We start from the raw sequence: 25,445 nt of genomic DNA, 5'->3' as shown, positions 1-25,445 counted from the left end.
AACCAGAGGAAGCCTTGTTATAGACAGGTAAATAATACCTCCACAACCAGAGGAAGCCTTGTTATAGACAGATACATAATACCTCCACAACCAGAGGAAGCCTTGTTATAGACAGGTAAATAATACCTCCACAACCAGAGGAAGCCTTGTTATAGACAGGTAAATAATACCTCCACAACCAGAGGAAGCCTTGTTATAGACAGATACATAATACCTCCACAACCAGAGGAAGCCTTGTTATAGACAGATACATAATACCTCCACAACCAGAGGAAGCCTTGTTATAGACAGATACATAATACCTCCACAACCAGAGGAAGCCTTGTTATAGACAGATACATAATACCTCCACAACCAGAGGAAGCCTTGTTATAGACAGATACATAATACCTCCACAACCAGAGGAAGCCTTGTTATAGACTGGTAAAGAATACCTCCACAACCAGAGGAAGCCTTGTTATAGACAGATACATAATACCTCCACAACCAGAGGAAGACTTGTTATAGACAGATACATAATACCTCCACAACCAGAGGAAGCCTTGTTATAGACAGGTAAATAATACCTCCACAACCAGAGGAAGCCTTGTTATAGACAGATACAGAATACCTCCACAACCAGAGGAAGCCTTGTTATAGACAGGTAAATAATACCTCCACAACCAGAGGAAGTCTTGTTATAGACAGGTAAATAATACCTCCACAACCACAGGAAGCCTTGTTATAGACAGATACATAATACCTCCACAACCAGAGGAAGCCTTGTTATAGACAGGTAAATAATACCTCCACAACCAGAGGAACCCTTGTTATAGACAGGTAAATAATACCTCCACAACCAGAGGAAGCCTTGTTATAGACAGGTAAATAATACCTCCACAACCAGAGGAAGCCTTGTTATAGACAGATACATAATACCTCCACAACCAGAGGAAGCCTTGTTATAGACAGGTAAATAATACCTCCACAACCAGAGGAAGTCTTGTTATAGACAGGTAAATAATACCTCCACAACCAGAGGAAGCCTTGTTATAGACAGGTAAATAATACCTCCACAACCAGAGGAAGCCTTGTTATAGACAGGTAAATAATACCTCCACAACCAGAGGATGTCTTGTTATAGACAGGTAAATAATACCTCCACAACCAGAGGAAGCCTTGTTATAGACAGGTAAATAATACCTCCACAACCAGAGGAAGCCTTGTTATAGACAGGTAAATAATACCTCCACAACCAGAGGAAGCCTTGTTATTGACAGATACATAATACCTCCACAACCAGAGGAAGCCTTGTTATAGACAGGTAAATAATACCTCCACAACCAGAGGAAGCCTTGTTATAGACAGATACATAATACCTCCACAACCAGAGGAAGCCTTGTTATAGACAGGTAAATAATACCTCCACAACCAGAGGAAGCCTTGTTACAGACAGATACATAATACCTCCACAACCAGAGGAAGCCTTGTTATAGACAGGTAAATAATACCTCCACAACCAGAGGAAGCCTTGTTATAGACAGATACATAATACCTCCACAACCAGAGGAAGCCTTGTTATAGACAGGTAAATAATACCTCCACAACCAGAGGAACCCTTGTTATAGACAGGTAAATAATACCTCCACAACCAGAGGAAGCCTTGTTATAGACAGGTAAATAATACCTCCACAACCAGAGGAAGCCTTGTTATAGACAGGTAAATAATACATCCACAACCAGAGGAAGCCTTGTTATAGACAGGTAAATAATACCTCCACAACCAGACTAAAGTCACTGTCAACTCGTTGTCTGTTTATTTTCCTATTTCTTCGTTTGCTTTCCATGTTACCTTCCAAAGTCCCAATGGTACAGTACACCTCACAAGGTACCATATACAAAGACACCTCAGAATGGACCACTATCTACCATGAAAAACACCTTCCTTCACATCACAACAACCACCCCAGGGCCTAGATCCAATCCAACCCTTTCCAGAACAACAGCATCCTCCTCACCCACGAGCACGGCGACTATCAGGCCCGTCACCCGCTGCTCCTTCACCTCCTGGATCACTGGCTTCTCGCCGGGCGCCGTGGCCTTGCTCATGACAGTAAGGGCGTTGACGTGCGTGACAGAGCGCACCGTGGCGGCGGTGAGCCAGGGTAGGCCTAACAGAGGGCACATGGCGCCCAGCGTGACGATGAGCAGCAGGTCCAGGTGGAAGCCCGAGCCCTTGACCAGGCGACGCTCCTTCTTGCTGACGATGAGTCTGGAATGGGGGGATGGGGAGAGAGAGCATGGGGGGGGGGTAAGGAAAGGGTAAATAAACACTCCTGTACACACACACACACATGCATAAACACATACTATACGTGCAAAATCACACACACACAAACGTGAGCATGTTCACACACACACAAGAAAATGCACAGCACATATCCTTTATGTGGTCCAGGAAAGAAGCACTATTTTCATGTTCTTATTTGTTGGGTATCATTACACACAAAGTATCTGGTTCTGTGCCTGTGATATAAAGATGGTAATTGTGTAATGTCTTTCCTCTTCACTTTACTACAATCTGATTGGTTAATTCCAGAGAAGGATCAGATGTCTGTTGGTTAACACTAGAAGTCAAGGATTTTGTTTTGTATAATTCTACAAAGTGCTAGAAAAAAACGTAAGCCTACAGCCTATTTTCGATTACAGTGTGATCCATTTGATCAACTTATTTGTAAATTTGATTAGTAATAGAGTTATAGTAATTAATAAAGTTCAGTAACAGCTTCTTTTGACAAAGTAGAAACGAAAAAGATAATAATAATAATAATAATAATATAATAATAATATAACCAGCCAGGTGTGCAGGTGAAATGATTTGCCGTATTCCTAAACAAAAGCACTCAGGGCTCCTGAGTGGCGCAGTGGTCTAAGGCACTGCATCGCAGTGCTAACTGTGCCACTAGAGATCCTGGTTCGAAGCCAGGCTCTGTCGCAGCCGGCCGCGACCGGGAGACTCATGGGCGGCGCACAATTGGCCCAGCGTTGTCCAGGGTAGGGGAGGGAATGGCCGGCAGGGATGTAGCTCAGTTGATAGAGCATGGCATTTGCAACGCCAGGGTTGTGGGTTCGATTCCCACGGGGGGCCAGTATAAAAAAAATAATGTATTCACTAACTGTAAGTCGCTCTGGATAAGAGTGTCTGCTAAATTACTAAAATGTAAATATTTGTGGAAATATATTCATGACAAGATATTAAAAACAGTCATTTGTTGATTGTATCAGACACTGTATTGTTCCCTAATACCGTGCCTTTACACATGAATCAATCTCATCTTCTCTTTATGCTTCGGGTCCACAGTCAGCACACAGCTTCGGGGCTTTGTGTGAGCAAGCCCCACAAACAAATCGGTTGCACTCCACGCAGTTTTCATGGGCCTTGTTTCGTGTGCATCTGCCGCAGGTGTCACATCATCTCTCTGAAGCGATTGCGTGGCATGGTCTCTCGGAAAAAGTCCACCCCATACCTATCAGACCAAAAATATTCCACATCCATGCTCTTTCCGCCGTATGCCCCGCTAACGTACAAGAGTTCAATAAATGCTTTGAGTTCATCCATCATCCATAGACATGTCTCATGTACCGTTTCCTTTTCTGTGCGCATAAGGAACAGTACAATCTCTGATGTGCTGCAACATCTGCATGTCACATCAACCCATCACTTTTTTCTACCTAAACCCTGTCATCCCTCGCAGACTCCCGTCTCACCGTGGCAGTCGGCTCTGTTCTGGTGTCGGAGGTGGAGGCTTGAAGTCAACATCAGAATCAGATGAAGACTCTTTTTCAGCAACGTCGATTTCAAGCTCAATATCCAATCCTCCATCCGACTACAACTCGTCTAAATTCTGCAGCATTTGTAATGCTGTCAGTGCATCCATTCGTTTGGTTGGGCTTGCCATTGTGAACTACACACAGTGTATGTTGTACTCGGTGTCTGATTTGACTCTCCCAGGGGAAATTATATACAATTTCCAGCCTTTTCATGATAAAATAATTAGACCGCCCACAATGCCCACAATTCCTCATCATCATTAGACTATTGTTCTAAATTCAATCACCCTCATCATTCAGATCAATCAAATTCATTCAGTTCATTGAAGTCACATGCACCATTATCAGTTTCTATCTGGTTTCTGTCTCTCATTCATCCATTGACAACAGATTAGCATATTTAAATTTGAAGTACATTTTGTTACTCGTTTTTGCTTAATAGGCAGAGCCATGGTGCCACGCGAGTGGTCATGTGCTGAATGCATGGACAGCACGGATATTCTTGGAAAAAAGTGAAATTTTGAAAAAGAACTGCACCTCTTCAATTATGAGAGTTATTTGACAAAAGTAAGTGTAATAGAAACTGCAGAATATGCTCATCAGATTATTGTCAATTGAATCTTGTCTATAGGCTAACTCCTATATTATGTGTATGCGTGTCAGTCTCCTGAGTGGCGCAGTGGTCTAAGGCACTGTATCGCAGTGCTAGCTGTGCCACTAGAGATCCTGGACCGGGAGACTCATGGGCGGTGCACAATTGGCCCAGCGTCGTCCAGGATAGGGGAGGGAATGGCCGCCAGGGATGTAGCTCAGTTGATAGAGCATGGCGTTTGCAATGCCACGGTTGTGGGTTCGATTCCCATGGGGGGCCAGTATGAAAAAAATAAAAATGTGTTCACTAACTGTAAGTTGCTCTGGATAAGAGCGTCTGCTAAATGACTAAAATGTAAATGTGTGAAATTCGTTTGGGTATAGTTGTCACGATCGTCTAAGGAGGAGGACCAATGCGCAGCGTTGAAGGTGAACATATTTATATTTATTTAATGATCACACGATCAAAACGAAAATATGGAGGACTAAAAGTGCCACAATTAAATAAATAAATACACCATTAAATAATTACTTAAATGTGTCATTAATTAATTAAAATTAGAATTAAATACATAAATGTGTTATTAAATGTGTCATTAATTAATTCAAATACCGATTCATTTTATGTAAAATACATATATAATAATTTCACTATTTACATTTACATTTCATGGTCCTGCGTTGGAGTGCTTCCTGAATTACTTAAAACTGTCAAACTGACCCATCAAAAGTTGGTAGGCGGAACCTAACGCCTGATTGGTTACCCTCTGCATCAAGCCAAGACAAATCAATTCCGGATAATGTCAGCAGGTCCTGCTTCTACATCCTCTGCTAAGTTTAAAATGTCTCTAACCAACTCCCTGGAAAGTTCACGGAGATCCTCCATTGTCTCTATCCAGGTTGGCCTACTCTACTTCAGACCAAAGCAATGGATCAGACTAGATTCGCGTTAGCCCCGCCCACTGACTTTGATGGGTCAGTTTGACAGTTTTAAGTAATTCATGAATCACTGCAATGCAGGATCATGAAATGTAAATGTAAATAGTGAAATAATTATATATGTATTTTACATAAAATGAATCGGTATTTGAATTAATTAATGATACATTTAATTACACATTTATGTATTTAATTCTAATTTTAATTAATTAATGACACATTTAAGTAATTATTTAATGGTGTATTTATTTATTTAATTGTGGCACTTTTAGTCCTCCATACGAAAAAACGTGACGTCTATGGTTTAAACACAAACCAACACCAACAAGAAACCACAAACACAAAGTGAAAGACAGACAGTTAAATATGGCTCCCAATCAGAGACAACCAGCTGACACTCGTTGCCTCTGATTGGGAGTCACTCAGGCCAACATAGAAATACAAACATAGAATTACACACCCTGGCTCAACATAACAGTGTCCCCAGAGCCAGGGCGTGACAGTACCCCCCCCTAAAGGCGCGGACTCCGACCGCGCCAACTAAATACCACCGGGGAGGGACCGGGTGGGCACTCCGCCTTGGCGGCGGATCCGGCTCCGGGCCTGATCCCCACTCCCTCTCCAACCCCCCAAAGTACCCCTGGTCCGGTCTGGCCCCGCTGGCCGGAGCTGGACTGCACACTGATGGAGCGGATTGCTCTAGCTCCGGCGTAACGCATCTGACCGGTGCCGGACCAGGCACCAGTGGAACAGGCACGGGCCGTGCCAGACCGACGACGCACACCACTGGCTTGGTGTGGGGAACAGGCACGGGCCGTGCTGGACTGACGACGCACACCACTGGCTTGGTGTGGGGAGCAGGAGCGGGCCGGACAGGGCTGACGAAACGCACCACAGACTTGGTGCGGGGAGCAGGAATGGGCCGAGCCGGGCTGACGAAACGCACCACAGACTTGGTGCGGGGAGCAGGAATGGGCCGAGCCGGGCTGACGAAACGCACCACAGACTTGGTGCGGGGAGCAGGAATGGGCCGAGCCGGGCTGACGAAGCGCACCACTGACTTGGTGCGGGGAGCAGGAACGGGCCGAGCCGGGCTGACGAGACGCACCACAGACTTGGTGCGGGGAGCAGGAATGGGCCGGACTGGGCTGGCGACACGCACCACAGACTTGGTGCGGAGAGCAGGAACGGGCCGGACAGGGCTGACGAAACGCACCACAGACTTGGTGCGGGGAGCAGGAACAGACCGGACCGTACTGGGGACACACACCACTGGCCCTACACCGGGATCTGGAACGGGCCGGACCGGACTGGTAACACACCCCAGTACCTCTCGCCGTGCCTCTCCACCTTCCATCCCCTCTTCGACCAGTGGCCCCCGTAACCTGGCGGCCTCCTCTGCCAACCCGCTGGACCGCTCTATCGCGGCCTCCTGCTGCCCCGACGTCGTGAGCCCCCCCCTAAAATTTTTCTGGGGGTCTCTCCTCCCCGTGGGCCAGGCCTCTATCGTTCTCGCCCAACTCTCGCTCCTCTGTCTCCAACTCCCGCTATTCAGCTCCTCAATGGGCTTGACCCAGTCGAAGCTCTTCCTCAACTGTTCCCAAGTCCACCCTCTCTGCTCCTCACTAGGCTTGACCCAGTCGAGGTGGCCACGGAGATCTGCTAGCGATGGCTCCTGGACACGCTGCTTGGTCCGGTTTTGGTGGTTTCTTCTGTCACGATCGTCTAAGGAGGAGGACCAATGCGCAGCGTTGAAGGTGAACATATTTATATTTATTTAATGATCACACGATCAAAACGAAAAAACGGGACGTCTATGGTTTAAACACAAACCAACACCAACAAGAAACCACAAACACAAAGTGAAAGACAGACAGTTAAATATGGCTCCCAATCAGAGACAACCAGCTGACACTCGTTGCCTCTGATTGGGAGTCACTCAGGCCAACATAGAAATACAAACATAGAATTACACACCCTGGCTCAACATAACAGTGTCCCCAGAGCCAGGGCGTGACAATAGTTTAGGTGTAGTTTCGATGGTCCGGCTGTGCAGGCTGACTGGCATTGTTTGTTTCCCGCTCATCAACTTGGATAGTCAAAGATATGTTTGGCAAATATTCTAAAGGCCTACTGCAACACATAGCATGTTTTTGTTTCCCTTAAAATACATTTTAAAGAAATATAGTTACAGTAAATAAAACAGTCCTGTAACAGCTTCTTTTTACAAAGTAAAACGTAAAAGCGAATGGTATCAACCTGCAAGGTCGCGGTCAAATTATTAACATGAGCGCCAATTAAATCAACCTCTTCACCCTCCTTATCATTCAGTTAGGCCTAATTGAAATTCCGTTGTGAAGTAACTTGCACAATTATCGCCCATTCCATCCATTTGCCATTCATTCAGTGGGCTGGCATCGTTTGCGTCGCTGGATAGAGTCAAGGATATGTTTTGCATTATTCTAAAGGCCTATTGCAACATGCAGCATGTTTTCATTTGCCTTACAATACATTTGATTAGTAATAGAGTTAAAGTAAATAAAAGTCCCATAACAGCCTATTTTTACAAAATAAAACATAAAAAGAGATTGGTATCAACCCACAAGGTGCCCAGTCAAATTATTTCCTGCTGATAAATAGGCATAACACAAACTCATCATTACACTATTGTCTTTCTAAATTACATCAACCTCTTCACCCTCCTTATCATTCAGTTAGGCCTCATTTAAATTCTGTTGTGAAGTAAGGTGCACAATTATCACCCATTCTTCCTTTTGTCATTCATTCAGTGAGGAGAGAGAGACTCATTAGCGCCTGGCTGGGTACCAACGTGCTCCAGCACATTGTCTTGGCGGGGTAAGTTGGGAATAGGAGTGGAAAAAAACTGGTAAAAAGGCTCTAAATACTTTCTGTGAGCAGTGTAAAATACAAACATTTAGGAAAAGTCATGGAAGGAGCAGGGCATAGCTTTTTTTGGGGGGGGGTGATTTGTATTTATTTACAAAATCAAACGTCAGTGGCTGTTGGCCTATGGCGGTTCTAGTCTGAAGCCTGCAGCCAATTGAGAGTTGCTATTGTTGAACTTGCAGTACCTCCAACTCTGTTTATAGATTTGTTCCACAACACCATCCTGTCTATAACTGGCCTCTCCATTGCAACCCCCTACACTGCACGTACGCATGAGCCAACCTGTATCCTGATCACAAGCTGATCTAGTCTAACACATCTGACAGGCACCACCATGGAAGTGAACGGTGTTACCGTAGCAACCGGCAGCACTTACGAGGTGATCTGTGTCTCCATGAAGATGAGGATGAAGACGAGGAGGGCGGGCACCACCGACGCCCCCATCATCCATGCCGGGAACGGCTTGAGGTCGCCGAACGGACTGATGAACCAGCCCCGCTTGTCGGGAGACGTGACCGAGAAACCAGACGGTACATTCAGCTTCTGTAAAAAATAAATAAATAAATAAATAAATACAGAAACAGGACCAGTCAAGGGCAAAGTTATGACGAGGAAGTACAGGAGAGTTAGTTGTGAGAGACGTTGTTTAAATATTCAATGTGTTAGCTGAATGTGAGTTAGGCCATGTAGTTATAAGGGATGGAGTGGAGCCTTTAGATATCTGTACGGATAGATGTAGGAGTAGGAGTTAGTTGGCAACGGCACAGTCATGGTTACCTGGGTATATGTGTCGGGGACGGAGTAACTCAACAGTACAGAAAACAGGATGGAGATGGGGATGCCAAAGTCTCCGATGATTCTTCTGGCCTTGGGGGGATCACATGATAAAACTGAACTCTTCAGATCATAGGGTCACTTGTATAGATTATATAGGCCTAAAATAGGAAGCCTATGTTCATACCGCATCCATGACACTTAAGAGTTTTTTGTGATCAAATTGTTATTGTAATTTGTAAGACAGATACACACGGGCAAACATTTTTAATGAGCCCATAGAAAACACAAGTTTTTTTTGGAGAAAATGGCTGTCATAGGTTACCTTTCCGCCCAGGAATCGACTGTTGCGCAATTTCCTAAGGAAGTAGGCCACAAAGAAGGTACCAAGCATGAGGACGAAAGACAGCAGGGCCGTGTTGGGTTGGTTTAGGACGGGGCCATCGGGGAACTCCATGCCGGGCAAGCCGAAGGCAGGCGGGTAGCTTCTCATCAGAGGATGCTCCTGGAATACCTGGAAGAAGGAAAATGACCCATGTCACGGTCAAATTGACGGATCAGATGCAACCAGCTGGGACTTACCATAAAATGATTTATTTAAATGTCTGTGATTATTATATGCTAAATACCACATCTGGTCTATTCTATTCAATTCTATTCTATTCTATTCTATTCTATCCAAAGAACAACAAAGTTACAGCCCCTTAGACTGTCGTCATGTAAAACATGTCTGCTGGTTGTACCTTGATGAGCTTGGAGAAGGTCTCGTAGATGAAGATGAGTGAGATGAGGAAGGCAAAGATTTCCTGGGTGAAGGGTGAGATGTATTTAACCAAGAAGCTTCCCTCGGCCGCCACTATCAACAGCACTATGAAGACGAGCCAGAAGCCGATCCACACCCGGCCCGTCAGGTACTCAAAGCCATGAGCCTGGCAGAACTGAGGGAGGGAGTGAGGGAGGCAGGGAGAAATAGATGTTTAACCTTTTACTGCAGTGGGCTAAATCAGGGTCACACAGAGTGTTTCTTCGTAGTCTTAAACAAATCTACTTTGAAACAAAAGTATACACCTCACACACATGTTTATGGGCTTAGAAAAAAGAAGACACCTGTACCATGTCAGATATAGAGTTGAAATGTATTCAATTTTGAGTTTGCATCACAATATTACACTTTATATATATCACAGAAGACCGAAAGACATGGAAATATAACAAAACCATTTGACATAGAAACACCGGATTTTCAGTGGCTTTTTTGAAATATTGTTTACTATTTAGTAAATTCTGAAAGATATTAATAATATTCCGCCCATGAGGTCACTAGGTCATCTGACTGCAGGAAAGGTCGACGAGGCGCCGAATAGGAGAAAATAGCTTTTCAAATGGAACATGAACTAGCCCAATAGATACACACATCTAACTTTCCTAACGTTATCATGACAATTTTTTGAAATGCTTTAAATGACTGTGATTTGTGGATGGATTATTGTCTACCATCGCCATGCTGTAAATATGTTTCTGTTCAGGCACCTTGTAGAAGGCCTCCTCAAACACCAGCAGGGGTCCTGAGAAGCCAATGATGAGGAGGGGCTGTCCGGCCATCAGAGAGAACAGTACCCCCAGGGTTGCCGTGGAGATGATGAGCTCAGACACTCCCATCATGCCCTCTGTTTTCTCTCCTGTTTAAATGGAAATACAGAAGGATGTTGACAGATAGTTATTAAACTTCCTCTCATTCAGTAACAGCTACTTTCCAGTTAATGAGAACACCATTAAACATTGTACAGTATCAATGAACTATTCAGTATCTAAAACCTACAGTGACATGTAGAGATACAAGGAAATGGTGATGCCCAGCTAGCTAGGTTGTCACAAACATTTTTTTAGCAATTTGGGGATCTATCAAGCTAGCTGGTTATTTAGCTAGCTAGCTCTTTATGGAGTACACATCCTCTTAGGATGGATAGCAAATATTGTCATTGTTTGTTCTGACAAGTCATTCAATCACATTCTTGAGGTAGAAGAAAAACAATGATTGTGGGCATGAGCCCCCATGCTCTCTTACCCAGCAGCCCTCCGAAGGTGATGGTGGGCGAGAGGGCGGCGAAGTATATGAAGATGACAGCGGCGATGCACTGTGAGTCCAAGGCGTCCTTGATGTCGCTGGCGTAGCGCGGGTAGCGCCGCTTGATGTCATGGATGAGGCCTCCGAAGGGGATGCCCGACCGCTTCATGGGGTCCACCTCCTGGTCCTCCTCCTCCTGCTCTTCCTGGCTCACCTCTGTAGTGGGACAGACAGACAGATAGACAGGCAGACAGACAGACAGACAGACAGACAGACAGACAGACAGACAGACAGACAGACAGAAACGTACACATATATTATGCCTGGGATTCTCAATCTACTCCTGGGACCCTAAAGGGGTACATATGTGCTTCACACATAAGGTATGGGCTGAATTAATGAATGGTCTTAGAAAATATACCCTTATTGTTGCATGAATAAAAATAAATACAAAAATAGTAATTAAATCAAGCAATCAAAGACATTGTATTCACCTTTGGTCTCCTGGTCTGTCCAGGGGGGCTTCATGTTCTCTCTCTCCTTTCTCTTGCGCAGCATCTGTTTCTGGAAGGAGGCCACCGTCTTCAGCAGGTCCTTGCCCTCCACGTCTGAAGGGGGGATGACAATGCTGCAGTCCAGGAACTCGTTGATGCCATTCAGCAGGTCCTGCCGGTCGTCCGCAAAGTAGGCCACCTCGTGGAAGTTCTGGGGATGTTTTGAAGAGATGGGCAATGGTCTATAAGACCTCGAAGAGCGTAATCCCTGACCCAGATTTAGCCTAGTTCTTGATTTGGAAGCACTTTCAATGGAGGTTGATTATAGATATTTTTTTGTCCAGGACTAGTTTTAATCTGAGTCCGGGAAACCAGTCCTGAATATTTGTACTATTTGTACTATTTATAGCTCAGAGGAATTATGGAAAAATCATATTTTTTTCAGGTTGGCTACCTTGTCGGACATGAGGGTGGAGAAGGAGCGTCCGATCTCATGGTAGTCCATGTTGGACTGAGCGGGTCCAAGCAAGGCAAAGAGGAAACGGACCGGCACCGGCACCTCCAGGACCGACTCTAGCAGGACCGCCTCACTCAGCCTGATGAAGGCCATGGCTGGCTGCTCCAGGAACTCCACGCAACCTGAGGAATGACACACAGTGGAGGATCTCTGGGACCAATGCTTGTGCTGATGGGTGATGGCTAACAAAGGCAAGTTAGGCTAACGATGCATGGACTGGATATATCCAACAGGTGATTCCAGGGCAGCTATTTTGGTTGAGAAATCACACCACAAATTCGCTATCACTGTCAGGGGAAAGTTGAGTTGCGCCAGTTAGAAAATAAATGAATTGGTACACAGGGTTCTCCCCAGGATCTTTTAACAATGTGGTACTGCTGAGTACGGCGGGGGGTGGAGCATGGGGCATGGGCAGTGACTGGATGGTGGGAGTGATTGAGAGATGTTTTGTTTTTTAACACCTTTAACTGCCATTTCCTGCAATCTAGAGCCAGAAAATAAATGTTTACATTTTAGTAGACGCTCATATCCAGAGCGACTTACAGTTTTTAGTGAGTGCTTACATATTTATATATTTTTACTGGCCCCCCGTGGGAATCGAACCCACAACCCTGGCGTTGCAAACGACATGCTCTACAAACTGAGCTACACGGGACACCATGTTAGGATGTGGTGCATGGCCTTAAATGAAAACAAATCAAGTTTAAAAAAAATATATATATATTATTAAAAAAAAAAAATTAAATGACATAGTGGCGCAGCCAGTCCACACGGCGGCGCAGCGCCACTCTAACATTCTTTGGCGAGAACCCTGGTACGCATCACCTTAGGCCTATCATGTGAACGGAAAAAGTCAATATTGACAAATGTAGCCTGGAAATACATGTACTGTACATCCCAAACATACACACATGCACACACATATACACACCTGCACACATGCTTGCACACACCCACACTCCTTAATCTTACCCACTAAGACCACGGTTGCTTCTGCGTCCTTGGGAATCTTGGCTAGGAGTTTTGTGTGTTTGGTAACCTGTTGTTGGAGAGCCATCGGCAGGGGGGGATGGAGTGATTTCTGTTGTGACAAACCAGACAAACGTTAACGGGTGAAAGATAAACGTAATAATTTATTTCATGTTAAGCCTGTGGCATGTGCTAACACAAAGCTTTACCATACATTCACAGCAAATGCACAGGCTCTCTCCTTGCCCTCAGTTGGTCCAAAGCTCACAAGTGTATTTAAAAAAAGGGCTACATTTGTTAAAAAAGTTAAAAAATAATTGTCCCCCCAAAGTTTTTGTGATACAAACAAGACTGTAAAACCACCAAGAATTCAGCAAACAATATATATATTTAGGAAATTTCTTCCCAAGTATTCCCACAATAAACAAAGAAACATTTGTGATCATGTCTCAATGTAATCAAGTTATGAATGTATTGTTATTTTCAAATACAATCTCTTGTGGGCTTAGTTGTGATCAATTTGCAGTGTACAAATTATTATAATTATGTTCCGGCCCCCCGACCATCCGCTCTGACGAAGATCGGCCCGCGGCTGAGTCTAGTTGTCTACCTCTGACATACACAAATCCACAACGGCAGTGACAAAGGTACGAAATGGTAAAATCCCTTTTAAATTGTTTTAATACAACTGGAGCTATTGATTTTTATTAGTTGTTTTGAATTTTCCAACGTTTCAAGCCACGGGGAACATTACAGTTTCACAGTTAATGCATCAAGAAGTTTTAACAAGGAGCACCTCTGTAAGCTGACTAAGGACTAATTCGCCACATGTGGAGTGGCTAATGGGAGCTTTCTTTCTGTCTCCGATTCCAAGAACTATCTGTGTTTCTCTGTTTCCCACTGTGGCTGCATTACTGTGCTAGCCGCATATCTCTGATGTTTTAGTACACTCTAATGCCCTCAAACACAACTCTGGACCTTGAAGCCAGTTCCACTGCTTTTTTTTCATTGTTCCCCTCTAATCAGGGACTGATTTAGACCTGGGACACCAGGTGGGTGCAATTAATGATCAGGTAGAAGAGAAAACCAGCAGGCTGCGGACCTCGTAGGGTCAGAGTTCAATACCCCTGGTGCAGTAACCAGCAGGCCGCGGACCTCATAGGGTCAGAGTTCAATACCCCTGGTATAGTAACCAGCAGGCTCCGGACCTCGTCGGGTCAGAGTTCAATACCCCTGGTGCAGTAACCAGCAGGCTGCGGACCTCGTAGGGTCAGAGTTCAATACCCCTGGTATAGTAACCAGCAGGCTCCGGACCTCGTCGGGTCATAGTTCAATACCCCTGGTAGAGTAACCAGCAGGCTGCGGACCTCGTAGGGTCAGAGTTCAATACCCCTGGCCTAATGTATGTGATAGACAGGTGTATATAATGGGGTCAAAATAGAATAGGATATGACATATAAAGTATTGCATTTCCATTTCCATGTGGAATTTTTGTAATATTCTCCATGTCTCAGAACTTGTAATCATCTACCCAGACGACTCATCTATTGTTTCCAGAGGACTTGGACAAGGCTATAGAGCCAAGGAGCAGTGTATTCTGTACATCTGAAGGACAATTCAGGCGTGTGACTCAGATGCAGACACAAATATACAATTATAATTGTCTGCACAACTCTAACAGTATTGGACCAATAGCTTTAAACAGACATCTCCACTACAGCCTACAGATTAAGGTGAAGAGACACTGGGCTCTATTCAATCCGTATCGCAGAAGTTCAGCGTTACAGCGTGATTGAAATTTAAAAGGCAATGTTCCCGCTTTAGCGGAGACTGCATTCACGGTAAATGCTACATATGTCGGCTCATTCTGAAATGACCTTTACATATCTACCGAATAATCTGTAACGCTTCAGTGATACAGATTGAATAGAGCCCTTAGATCACTTTATTGGTCAATTACACACAAGGTCTAACTGAAATGTTACTTCCGCTTTTAAACCAACCCTTCCGAAAGACACACCTACATACATGTACAGGTTTTGGAGAGGTGCGAGGGGCTGCCACACTGGGCGCACGGGGAGCTGTTGTTGTGTGGGGATTAAGTGCATCGCCTGTTTAACCACTAGGATGTCTGTCTAACCACTAGGCTGCCTTTCTAACCACTAGGCTGCCTGTCTAACCACTAGGCTGCCTGTCTCACCACTAGGCCGTCTGTCTAACCACTAGGCCGCCTGTCTAACCACTAGGCTGCCTGTCTAACCACTAGGCTGCCTGTCTAACCCCTAGGCTGCCTGTCTAACCACTAGGCCGCCTGTCTAACCACTAGGCTGCCTGTCTAACCACTAGGCTGCCTGTCTAACCACTAGGCTGCCTGTCTAACCACTAGGCTGCCTGTCTAACCACTAGGATGTGTGTCTAACCACTAGGCTGCATGTCTAACCACTAGGCTGTCTGTCTAACCACTAGGCTGCCTGTCTAACCACTAGGCTGCCTGTCTAACCACTACGATGTCTGTCTAACCACTAGGCTGTCTGTCTAACCACTAGGCTGCCTGTCTAACCACTAGGATGTCTGTCTAACCACTAGGCTGCCTGTCTAACCACTAGGCTGCCTGTCTAACCACTAGGCTGCCTGTCTAACCACTAGGCTGTCTGTGTAACCACTAGGCTGCCTGTCTAACCACTAGGCTGCCTGTCTAACCACTAGGCTGTCTGTCTAACCACTAGGCTGCCTGTCTAACCACTAGGCTGCCTGTCTAACCACTAGGCTGCCTGTCTAACCACTAGGCTGTCTGTCTAACCACTAGGCTGTCTGTCTAACCACTAGGCTGCCTGTCTAACCACTAGGATGTCTGTCTAACCACTAGGCTGCCTGTCTAACCACTAGGATGTCTGTCTAACAACTAGGCTGCCTGTCTAACCACTAGGCTGCCTGTCTAACCACTAGGCTGTCTGTCTCACCACTAGGCTGCCTGTCTAACCACTAGGCTGCCTGTCTAACCACTACGATGTCTGTCTAACCACTAGGCTGTCTGCCTAACCACTAGGCTGTCTGTCTAACCACTAGGATGTCTGTCTAACCACTAGGCTGCCTGTCTAACCACTAGGCTGCCTGTCTAACCACTAGGCTGCCTGTCTAACCACTAGGCTGCCTGCTGCACAAGATTAAACAAAGAGCCACATTCAACCCAAGCAGCACCCAAGCAGCTTCAAGCAGCACCCAAGCAGCATCCAAGCAGCACCCAAGCAGCATCCAAGCAGCATCCAGACAGACAAGCTCACAAACACATCTCTGCTCTGCTGCTTGTTTTCATGGCGCATGACCTCTGCATGATCTTCAGCCACTTCGGGCGCCGTGGTGTCGGGAACGTGGTTGTGGTTGCGTTGGGAGCTGCCGTGAAGGCTGTTAGTGGAGTGGTTGCGATGGAAAAGGCCCTCCTTTTCGTCATTGGGGTGGCTGGAAGCAGGAGATACAGGAGGTTCTATTACAGTAACAGCATGGGGCTGGGAGGGAGACACAATGCAATAGGATTGGGACTTCATGAAGGTTGTTATACAATATAATGTGTTCCTTCAAGAAGTTGGTGAGTGGCTGATTGTTAATGCAGACAGAAAGAGAACAATCCTCCATACTGTCCAACAGCTCTTTCAAGATCCACTGGATTATGATGGGTGTTCCTGTTGACAAAGACACACGTGTGTGTGTGCATGTGTGTGTGTGTGTGTGTGTGTGTGTGTGTGTGTGTGTGTGCACGTGTGTGTGACCAGGCCCTTCACAGCACACAGACAGTTTGATCACACTCCCGCTCCAACCCAGAGGTGACATCACCAGCATCATTAGGTCCGTTCGCTCTCGTTACCCGCCTCCCGAGTTGGACACAAAAGCGCAACAAAACAAAGAAACAAGGTGTGACACCACACCGGATTGTGCTCAAGCAGCGCCCAGAGAATTTTTTTAATGGGACAGAGTAAGCCATGAGCTAAATTCTACAGCCGCCTTGATGTATTTCTTTACACATCATAAATTCCTATGTTGAACTGGCTCAGCCGATTGGACGTCCTTTCCCAAGGAAAGCAGCTGGTGACATGGAGAGAAACGTTGCCGAAAGGTTTCAACTGATGGGGTGTGTGTGACGAGGCCTGGTGGCGGAGTGTTGCTCACCGTCTGTTGTGTGTGTGTGCATGTGTGTGTGTGTGTGTGCGTATGTGTGTGTGTGTGTGTGTGTGTGCGCATGTGTGTGTGTGCTGCACATACAGTGAATCTCTCTGAATGGTTGACAATGGTGCCATCTGGCCCAGAGTTTGCTCTATGGTTGGTGACAGACTGCCAGGTGACTTGTCACTGACCCTTGGTGTGACATGGCATCATAAGAGAGAGACTGGGCAGGTGCTACTTCTGGGGGGAAGCCAGAATACCTTGACAATGTATGGGCTTAATACAACTGAAACCATATTTGTCCTCAAGCTTCACTATCACAACTAAAAAATGACTTTGATTTCCCATAAGAGACATTATTGACGCTATTTCCCCTTTGTCCATTCTGACAGACTCTGAAATGAGGTGATTGTAACCTATACCAATCCAAACGCATAGTAGGAACAGGTCTAAAAGAACACACTGTCACACAACGATCGACCTCAGACACTGACCCCACTAGGCCTAGACCTACCTATCCCATCATCCAATAGGCCTAGACCTACCTATCCCATCATCCAATAGGCCTAGACCTACCTATCCCATCATCCAATAGGCCTAGACCTACCTATCCCATCATCCAATAGGCCTAGACCTATCTATCCCATCACCCAATAGGCCTAGACCTATCTATCTCATCACCCAATAGGCCTAGACCTACCTATCCCATCACCCAATAGGCCTAGACCTATCTATCCCATCACCCAATAGGCCTAGACCTATCTATCCCATCACCCAATAGGCCTAGACCTATCTATCCCTCATCCAATAGGCCTAGACCTATCTATCCCATCACCCAATAGGCTTAGACCTATCTATCCCATCACCCAATAGGCCTAGACCTATCTATCCCTCATCCAATAGGCCTAGATCTATCTATCCCTCATCCAATAGGCCTAGACCTATCTCTCCCATCATCCAATAGGCCTAGACCTATCTATCCCTCATCCAATAGGCCTAGACCTATCTCTCCCATCATCCAATAGGCCTAGACCTATCTATCCCTCATCCAATAGGCCTAGACCTATCTCTCCCATCATCCAATACGCATACCATTAAGAGAAAAATTGATGATCGCTTCAAGCAAACCCCAGGAACACACCACAACATTAGTCAGAAAACCATGATTGTTGAGTCTCCGTAAACCATTAATGTTCCACCACAGAGTAACTCGAGACACCATGCAAAGTTAATACTGTTAATGGCCAAACACGGTACCATTCTGTCCTCTTCTTCAGTGGAGGGCTTGGGGACGGAGTTGGGACCAAGCTGGGCCTAGGGACCAAGCTGGGCCTAGGAATCAAGCTGGGCTTAGCAAAACTGAATCTGAGTACAGAGACAGATAGAAGGGAGGGTTCACACGTATTGAAAAGGTGTGTGTGTGTGCATGTGTATAGTTGGAGTGGATTGATACCACATAGGCCTGTGTCCAAACGTAAGGCTACTTTTGGGGTTGTATTGAAGACAACAAAATACACATAGAGAAAGTCCTCCTTTATCCATCATTCATGTGTTCATACTGCTCCGTCCTCAGCATAAATACATTTGACTGCTGACATTCATCAAGCCTTTTCTCTCCATTATACTGTGCAATGCTTGTTGAAATCTATCATGTGCCACCAACGCAGCAGCTCTGTTAGGGCAAATGGTAACGCATTGTAGATCAATAGATAGGTATGCCAATGCACACTGGGGGAGGGGAGGGGGGGGGGGGGGGTGATTGTGTGGGTTGGCATTGGGGTGACATTCTTTTGTATTTTCATGTAGGACTAAAATAATGTATATTTGGATGATTTAAAACAATGTGGTAGTTTATTTAACCGGGTAAGTCAAATTGAGAATGACATATCCTTGACAAGTGAGATTTTTTTTAGCTGTCTTTATGCAACAATCACTGCTATTTACTGTTAACCTCCCACTACTTATCCTGGTTTGAGGTCCAACATCACTTACTGCAACCCCTATAGATGTGGGCTGCGTCCCAAATCGCACCCTATTCCCACTACTTTTGACCAGAACCACAGATCCTATGGGCCATTTGGGACACAGCTATGGACTTCCTCTCTTTGTATGACATCTGATTAAGACTTAGGGGTGATGATACATAGACTTTAGAGCATTTGTATATATAGCTAAAGCCTGGGCAGATGACCACTCACTGGTGTTTGAGCAGCAGGGTGCGGAGCACGTTGGCCCGGTCCTCCGCTCTGATCTGGTCTGAGATGACCATGGTCTCCACCACCAGGTGTGCAATGCCAGGCAGAGTGGTCTGCTCCAGGTCCAACAGGACAGCACCTTAGCGTGGCATAAGGGGGGAACAAGGTTTTATTAGTGGTAAGTTTGTGACTGGGTGTGTATCTGTGTGTGTGGGGTGAGAGCTTCACCATGTGTGATGGTCCTGCGGAGCTCCAGCAGGCTGCGGAAGGAGAGCGAGGCCACATGGGGTTTTCCCCAGCGGTCTGTCTCCTCCTCCACGTCCTCCTCAAACTTGATCCAACGGGCCGTCTCCTTCCAGAGCAACTCCTGGTTCTTATCCACTATCAGCTCGTTGAGCTCCACAAACACCTACAGGTACCAAACAGACACCTGGTTATCCATAACTTCACCTACAGGTACCAAACAGACACCTGGTTATCCATGACTTCACCTACAGGTACCAAACAGACACCTAGTTATCCATGACTTAACCTACAGGTACCAAACAGACAACTAGTTATCCATGACTTAACCTACAGGTACCAAACAGACAACTAGTTATCCATGACTTCACCTACAGGTACCAAACAGACACCTGGTTATCCATGACTTCACCTACAGGTACCAAACAGACACCTAGTTATCCATGACTTAACCTACAGGTACCAAACAGACAACTAGTTATCCATGACTTAACCTACAGGTACCAAACAGACAACTAGTTATCCATGACTTCACCTACAGGTACCAAACAGACACCTGGTTATCCATGACTTCACCTACAGGTACCAAACAGACACCTGGTTATCCATAATTTCACCTACAGGTACCAAACAGACACCTGGTTATCTGTGACTTCACCTACAGGTACCAAACAGACACCTGGTTATCCATGACTTCACCTACAGGTACCAAACAGACACCTGGTTATCCATGACTTCACCTACAGGTACCAAACAGACACCTGGTTATCCATGACTTCACCTACAGGTACTAAACAGACACATGGGTATCCATAACTTCACCTACAGGTACCAAACAGACACCTAGTTATCCATGACTTCACCTACAGGTACCAAACAGACACCTGGTTATCCATGACTTCACCTACAGGTACCAAACAGACACCTGGTTATCCATGACTTCACCTATAGGTACCAAACAGACACCTGGTTATCCATGACTTCACCTACAGGTACCAAACAGACACCTGGTTATCCATGACTTCACCTACAGGTACCAAACAGACACCTGGTTATCCATAACTTCACCTACAGGTACCAAACAGACAACTAGTTATACATGACTTCACCTACAGGTACCAAACAGACACCTGGTTATCCATGACTTCACCTACAGGTACCAAACAGACACCTGGTTATCCATGACTTCACCTACAGGTACCAAACAGACACCTGGTTATCCATGACTTCACCTACAGGTACTAAACAGACACATGGGTATCCATAACTTCACCTACAGGTACCAAACAGACAACTAGTTATCCATAACTTTACCTACAGGTACCAAACAGACACCTGGTTATCCATAACTTCACCTACAGGTACCAAACAGACAACTAGTTATCCATAACTTCACCTACAGGTACCAAACAGACACCTGGTTATCCATGACTTAACCTACAGGTACCAAACAGACACCTGGTTATCCATGACTTCACCTACAGGTACCAAACAGACACCTGGTTATCCATAACTTCACCTATGGTCATTGGTCTTCTTTTCTAGTCCAAGAACCGAGAAAAAGGGTAAAATCTATTGGAGCTGTTGACTTCAAAAAAGTATTATTTAATTATATTCAAGTGTATGAAGTAAAGCAGAATGTTTGAAAGACTTTCTAAGTAAATGGAAAAAGTAATATTTTGGTCTAATAGACATTTGTGCTGTGGCACTGGAGGACACTTCATGAAATATTTCTGCAAGGACTGTTCTTGGCGTACACAGCACGCTAAGAGAGTAGAGGTTGGCGCTAACCTTCCAGGGACACTCAGGGGACCAAATAGTCACTCCTTTGCCCGAATATGACATCATACAAATGGGACACAATGTGAGCTACTCAGATAGCACTGATAGAAATAGTAAGCAAAGTTGGAACATGTGTTCCTGTGGTCACTGATTTAAATTATATAGTCTAAAAATATATCTCCTAAGCTTATGACTGAGGGCTTAGGACTATATCATGATTTCAACAGGAGAAGTCCGTACTGTAAAGTGAAGTCCCCTGGCTTTAGATCTGCTTAATCTTAAGTAAACAACTACTAAGAAGATCATGTGTTTTTAATTATCAAATATGTCCAATCTTTCAATTACATTTTAGTCATTTAGCAGACGCTCTTATCCAGAGCGACTTACAGTTAGTGAGTGCATACATTATTTCATTTTTTATACTGGCCCACCGTGGGAATCGAACCCACAACACTGGCGTTGCAAACGCCATGCTCTACATACTAAACTACATCCCTGCCGGCCATTCCCTCCCCTACCCTGGGCCAATTGTGCGCCGCACCATGGGTCTCCCGGTCGCGGCCGGCTACGACAGAGCCTGGATTCGAACCAGGATCCCTAGTGGCACAGCTAGCACCCCTTAGACCACTGCGCCACTCGGGAGTACAATCAAGTGGTGCCGTGGAGTCTGATGTCTCACCTCATGGGTCTTCTTGTCGGCCATTCTCTTCTTCCTCTTCAGGCTGGACTGGGGCGGAGAGCTGTCGCTGTTCCGAGTGAGCTGGCATCGAGACGACTTCTTCACCAGATGACGCCTCACCCCAGGGTTGTCCTCGAATCGGTGACCTTAAAGCACGACAACAGGAGCTATTGTTAACGACACTGGAAGGTCAGCTGCAGAAAAGGTCAACTGTGTTCACTCAAAGTCCTACTATAGTGCACACTCAGGTTGTCCAACTGATGTATGACGCATTTGACATTTTGTTTTTATTGGTCTGCAAACAGAACTGTGGTGTCTATTCTTTGTTGTTGCAAATATCACAATTGTTGTGTCAAATGCGTTATACAACCTGTGTGTACTAGGCCAAACACTGGCTGAGCATTGCCTCTATGGCGGTGCTATGTCTTGTGACAATAAATAATTCAGATATAAAGTTTCCTTTGGAAATATAGAGAACAGTAACTGAGGATCGGAGCCGAGCTAGGCAAACATACAGGGGTCCTTATGTTGGGTGGTTGTTTGCCCACCACAGACCTATAGATGCAAAAAAAGCCTTATTCAATTTGAAAGCTCTTCAGGCCACAAATCATATTTGATTAACATTTGCATAATTGATGGCATCTACTCATTAGGAGAGGGCCTGGTGATGCTATAGGGGGGGGGGGGGGGCTGGTGATGCTATAGGGGGAGAGGGCCTGGTGATGCTATAGGGGGAGAGGGCCTGGTGATGCTATAGGGGGGAGAGAGGGCCTGGTGATGCTATAGGGGGGGAGAGGGCCTGGTGATGCTATGGGGGGGGGGGAGAGGGCCTGGTGATGCTATAGGGGGAGAGAGGGCCTGGTGATGCTATAGGGGGGAGAGAGGGCCTGGTGATGCTATAGGGGGGAGAGGGCCTGGTGATGCTATAGGGGGGAGAGAGGGCCTGGTGATGCTATAGGGGGGAGAGGGCCTGGTGATGCTATAGGGGGGAGAGAGGGCCTGGTGATGCTATAGGGGGGAGAGGGCCTGGTGATGCTATAGGGGGGAGAGGGCCTGGTGATGCTATAGGGGGGAGAGGGCCTGGTGATGCTATAGGGGGGAGAGGGCCTGGTGATGCTATGGGGGGGGAGAGGGCCTGGTGATGCTATGGGGGGAGAGAGGGCCTGGTGATGCTATAGGGGGGAGAGAGGGCCTGGTGATGCTATAGGGGGAGAGAGGGCCTGGTGATGCTATAGGGGGGAGAGGGCCTGGTGATGCTATAGGGGGAGAGAGGGCCTGGTGATGCTATAGGGGGGAGAGAGGGCCTGGTGATGCTATAGGGGGAGAGGGCCTGGTGATGCTATAGGGGGAGAGGGCCTGGTGATGCTATAGGGGGGAGAGAGGGCCTGGTGATGCTATAGGGGGAGAGGGCCTGGTGATGCTATAGGGGGGAGAGAGGGCCTGGTGATGCTATAGGGGGGGAGGGCCTGGTGATGCTATAGGGGGAGAGGGCCTGGTGATGCTATAGGGGGAGAGAGGGCCTGGTGATGCTATAGGGGGGAGAGGGCCTGGTGATGCTATAGGGGGAGAGGGCCTGGTGATGCTATAGGGGGAGAGGGCCTGGTGATGCTATAGGGGGGAGAGGGCCTGGTGATGCTATAGGGGGGAGAGGGCCTGGTGATGCTATAGGGGGGAGAGAGGGCCTGGTGATGCTATAGGGGGGAGAGGGCCTGGTGATGCTATAGGGGGGAGAGAGGGCCTGGTGATGCTATAGGGGGGAGAGGGCCTGGTGATGCTATAGGGGGGAGAGAGGGCCTGGTGATGCTATAGGGGGGAGAGGGCCTGGTGATGCTATAGGGGGGAGAGAGGGCCTGGTGATGCTATAGGGGGGAGAGGGCCTGGTGATGCTATAGGGGGGAGAGGGCCTGGTGATGCTATAGGGGGGAGAGGGCCTGGTGATGCTATAGGGGGGAGAGGGCCTGGTGATGCTATGGGGGGGGAGAGGGCCTGGTGATGCTATGGGGGGAGAGAGGGCCTGGTGATGCTATAGGGGGGAGAGAGGGCCTGGTGATGCTATAGGGGGAGAGAGGGCCTGGTGATGCTATAGGGGGGAGAGGGCCTGGTGATGCTATAGGGGGAGAGAGGGCCTGGTGATGCTATAGGGGGGAGAGAGGGCCTGGTGATGCTATAGGGGGAGAGGGCCTGGTGATGCTATAGGGGGAGAGGGCCTGGTGATGCTATAGGGGGGAGAGAGGGCCTGGTGATGCTATAGGGGGAGAGGGCCTGGTGATGCTATAGGGGGGAGAGAGGGCCTGGTGATGCTATAGGGGGGGAGGGCCTGGTGATGCTATAGGGGGAGAGGGCCTGGTGATGCTATAGGGGGAGAGAGGGCCTGGTGATGCTATAGGGGGGAGAGGGCCTGGTGATGCTATAGGGGGAGAGGGCCTGGTGATGCTATAGGGGGAGAGGGCCTGGTGATGCTATAGGGGGGAGAGGGCCTGGTGATGCTATAGGGGGGAGAGGGCCTGGTGATGCTATAGGGGGGGAGAGGGCCTGGTGACGCTATAGGGGGGAGAGGGCCTGGTGATGCTATAGGGGGGGAGAGGGCCTGGTGATGCTATAGGGGGAGAGAGGGCCTGGTGATGCTATGGGGGGGAGAGAGGGCCTGGTGATGCTATAGGGGGAGAGGGCCTGGTGATGCTATAGGGGGGAGAGGGCCTGGTGATGCTATGGGGGGGAGAGAGGGCCTGGTGATGCTATAGGGGGGGGAGAGGGCCTGGTGATGCTATGGGGGGGAGAGGGCCTGGTGATGCTATAGGGGGGAGAGAGGGCCTGGTGATGCTATAGGGGGAGAGGGCCTGGTGATGCTATGGGGGGAGAGGGCCTGGTGATGCTATAGGGGGAGAGAGGGCCTGGTGATGCTATAGGGGGGAGAGAGGGCCTGGTGATGCTATAGGGGGAGAGGGCCTGGTGATGCTATAGGGGAGAGAGGGCCTGGTGATGCTATGGGGGGAGAGGGCCTGGTGATGCTAGGTGTACCTGGGAGGTAGATGCTAGTTGCACTGCCAATCAGAGGGCTGGTTTTGCAGACAATCTCAGGAGAAGGCCAGACCACCTCTAGGCCTCAGCTGCTTTGTGTTGTGTTATAGACACACCCACCAAAGAGAGGGCCAGAAACAATGTCTCTGCTGTTTTGTTCCCTCTCTCATCCTTCATCCCTCTGACCCCAAGTTCATCCCTCCATCCTTCCTTTCTTCCATTCTTCTTTCTGTGGTGCTGTTCAGACAATATAACCATAGTAAGAATGTCTCTATGCTAACAGGTCTGGGAGTGCTCCCATGGATAA

The 25,445-nt window shown here is 47.1% G+C and overlaps 1 protein-coding gene across 1 annotated transcript in view; it reads right to left on the bottom strand.

Moving 5' to 3' along the window:
- LOC311143359 (anion exchange protein 3-like) overlaps window positions 1-25,445 on the bottom strand; it is a gene marked incomplete at both ends in the record, with an annotated part of 82,920 nt that overhangs the window by 3,004 nt on the left and 54,471 nt on the right. Inside the window, 14 exons of the mRNA XM_084179200.1 lie at window positions 1,998-2,251; window positions 8,624-8,790; window positions 9,025-9,114; window positions 9,347-9,535; window positions 9,765-9,959; window positions 10,552-10,700; window positions 11,087-11,302; window positions 11,581-11,791; window positions 12,035-12,219; window positions 13,070-13,178; window positions 16,348-16,522; window positions 19,420-19,555; window positions 19,645-19,825; window positions 22,121-22,266. Coding sequence (XP_084035326.1) covers window positions 1,998-2,251; window positions 8,624-8,790; window positions 9,025-9,114; window positions 9,347-9,535; window positions 9,765-9,959; window positions 10,552-10,700; window positions 11,087-11,302; window positions 11,581-11,791; window positions 12,035-12,219; window positions 13,070-13,178; window positions 16,348-16,522; window positions 19,420-19,555; window positions 19,645-19,825; window positions 22,121-22,266 — 2,403 coding nt within the window. The remainder of the gene's footprint in view (window positions 1-1,997; window positions 2,252-8,623; window positions 8,791-9,024; window positions 9,115-9,346; window positions 9,536-9,764; window positions 9,960-10,551; window positions 10,701-11,086; window positions 11,303-11,580; window positions 11,792-12,034; window positions 12,220-13,069; window positions 13,179-16,347; window positions 16,523-19,419; window positions 19,556-19,644; window positions 19,826-22,120; window positions 22,267-25,445) is intronic.

This window comes from Coregonus lavaretus (assembly GCF_964263955.1).
Source record: "Coregonus lavaretus genome assembly, chromosome: 16".
Classification (NCBI taxonomy): domain Eukaryota; kingdom Metazoa; phylum Chordata; class Actinopteri; order Salmoniformes; family Salmonidae; genus Coregonus; species Coregonus lavaretus.
The sequence above is the reverse complement of the archived record's forward strand: the minus strand, read 5'-3'. Positions and strand labels throughout refer to the sequence as shown.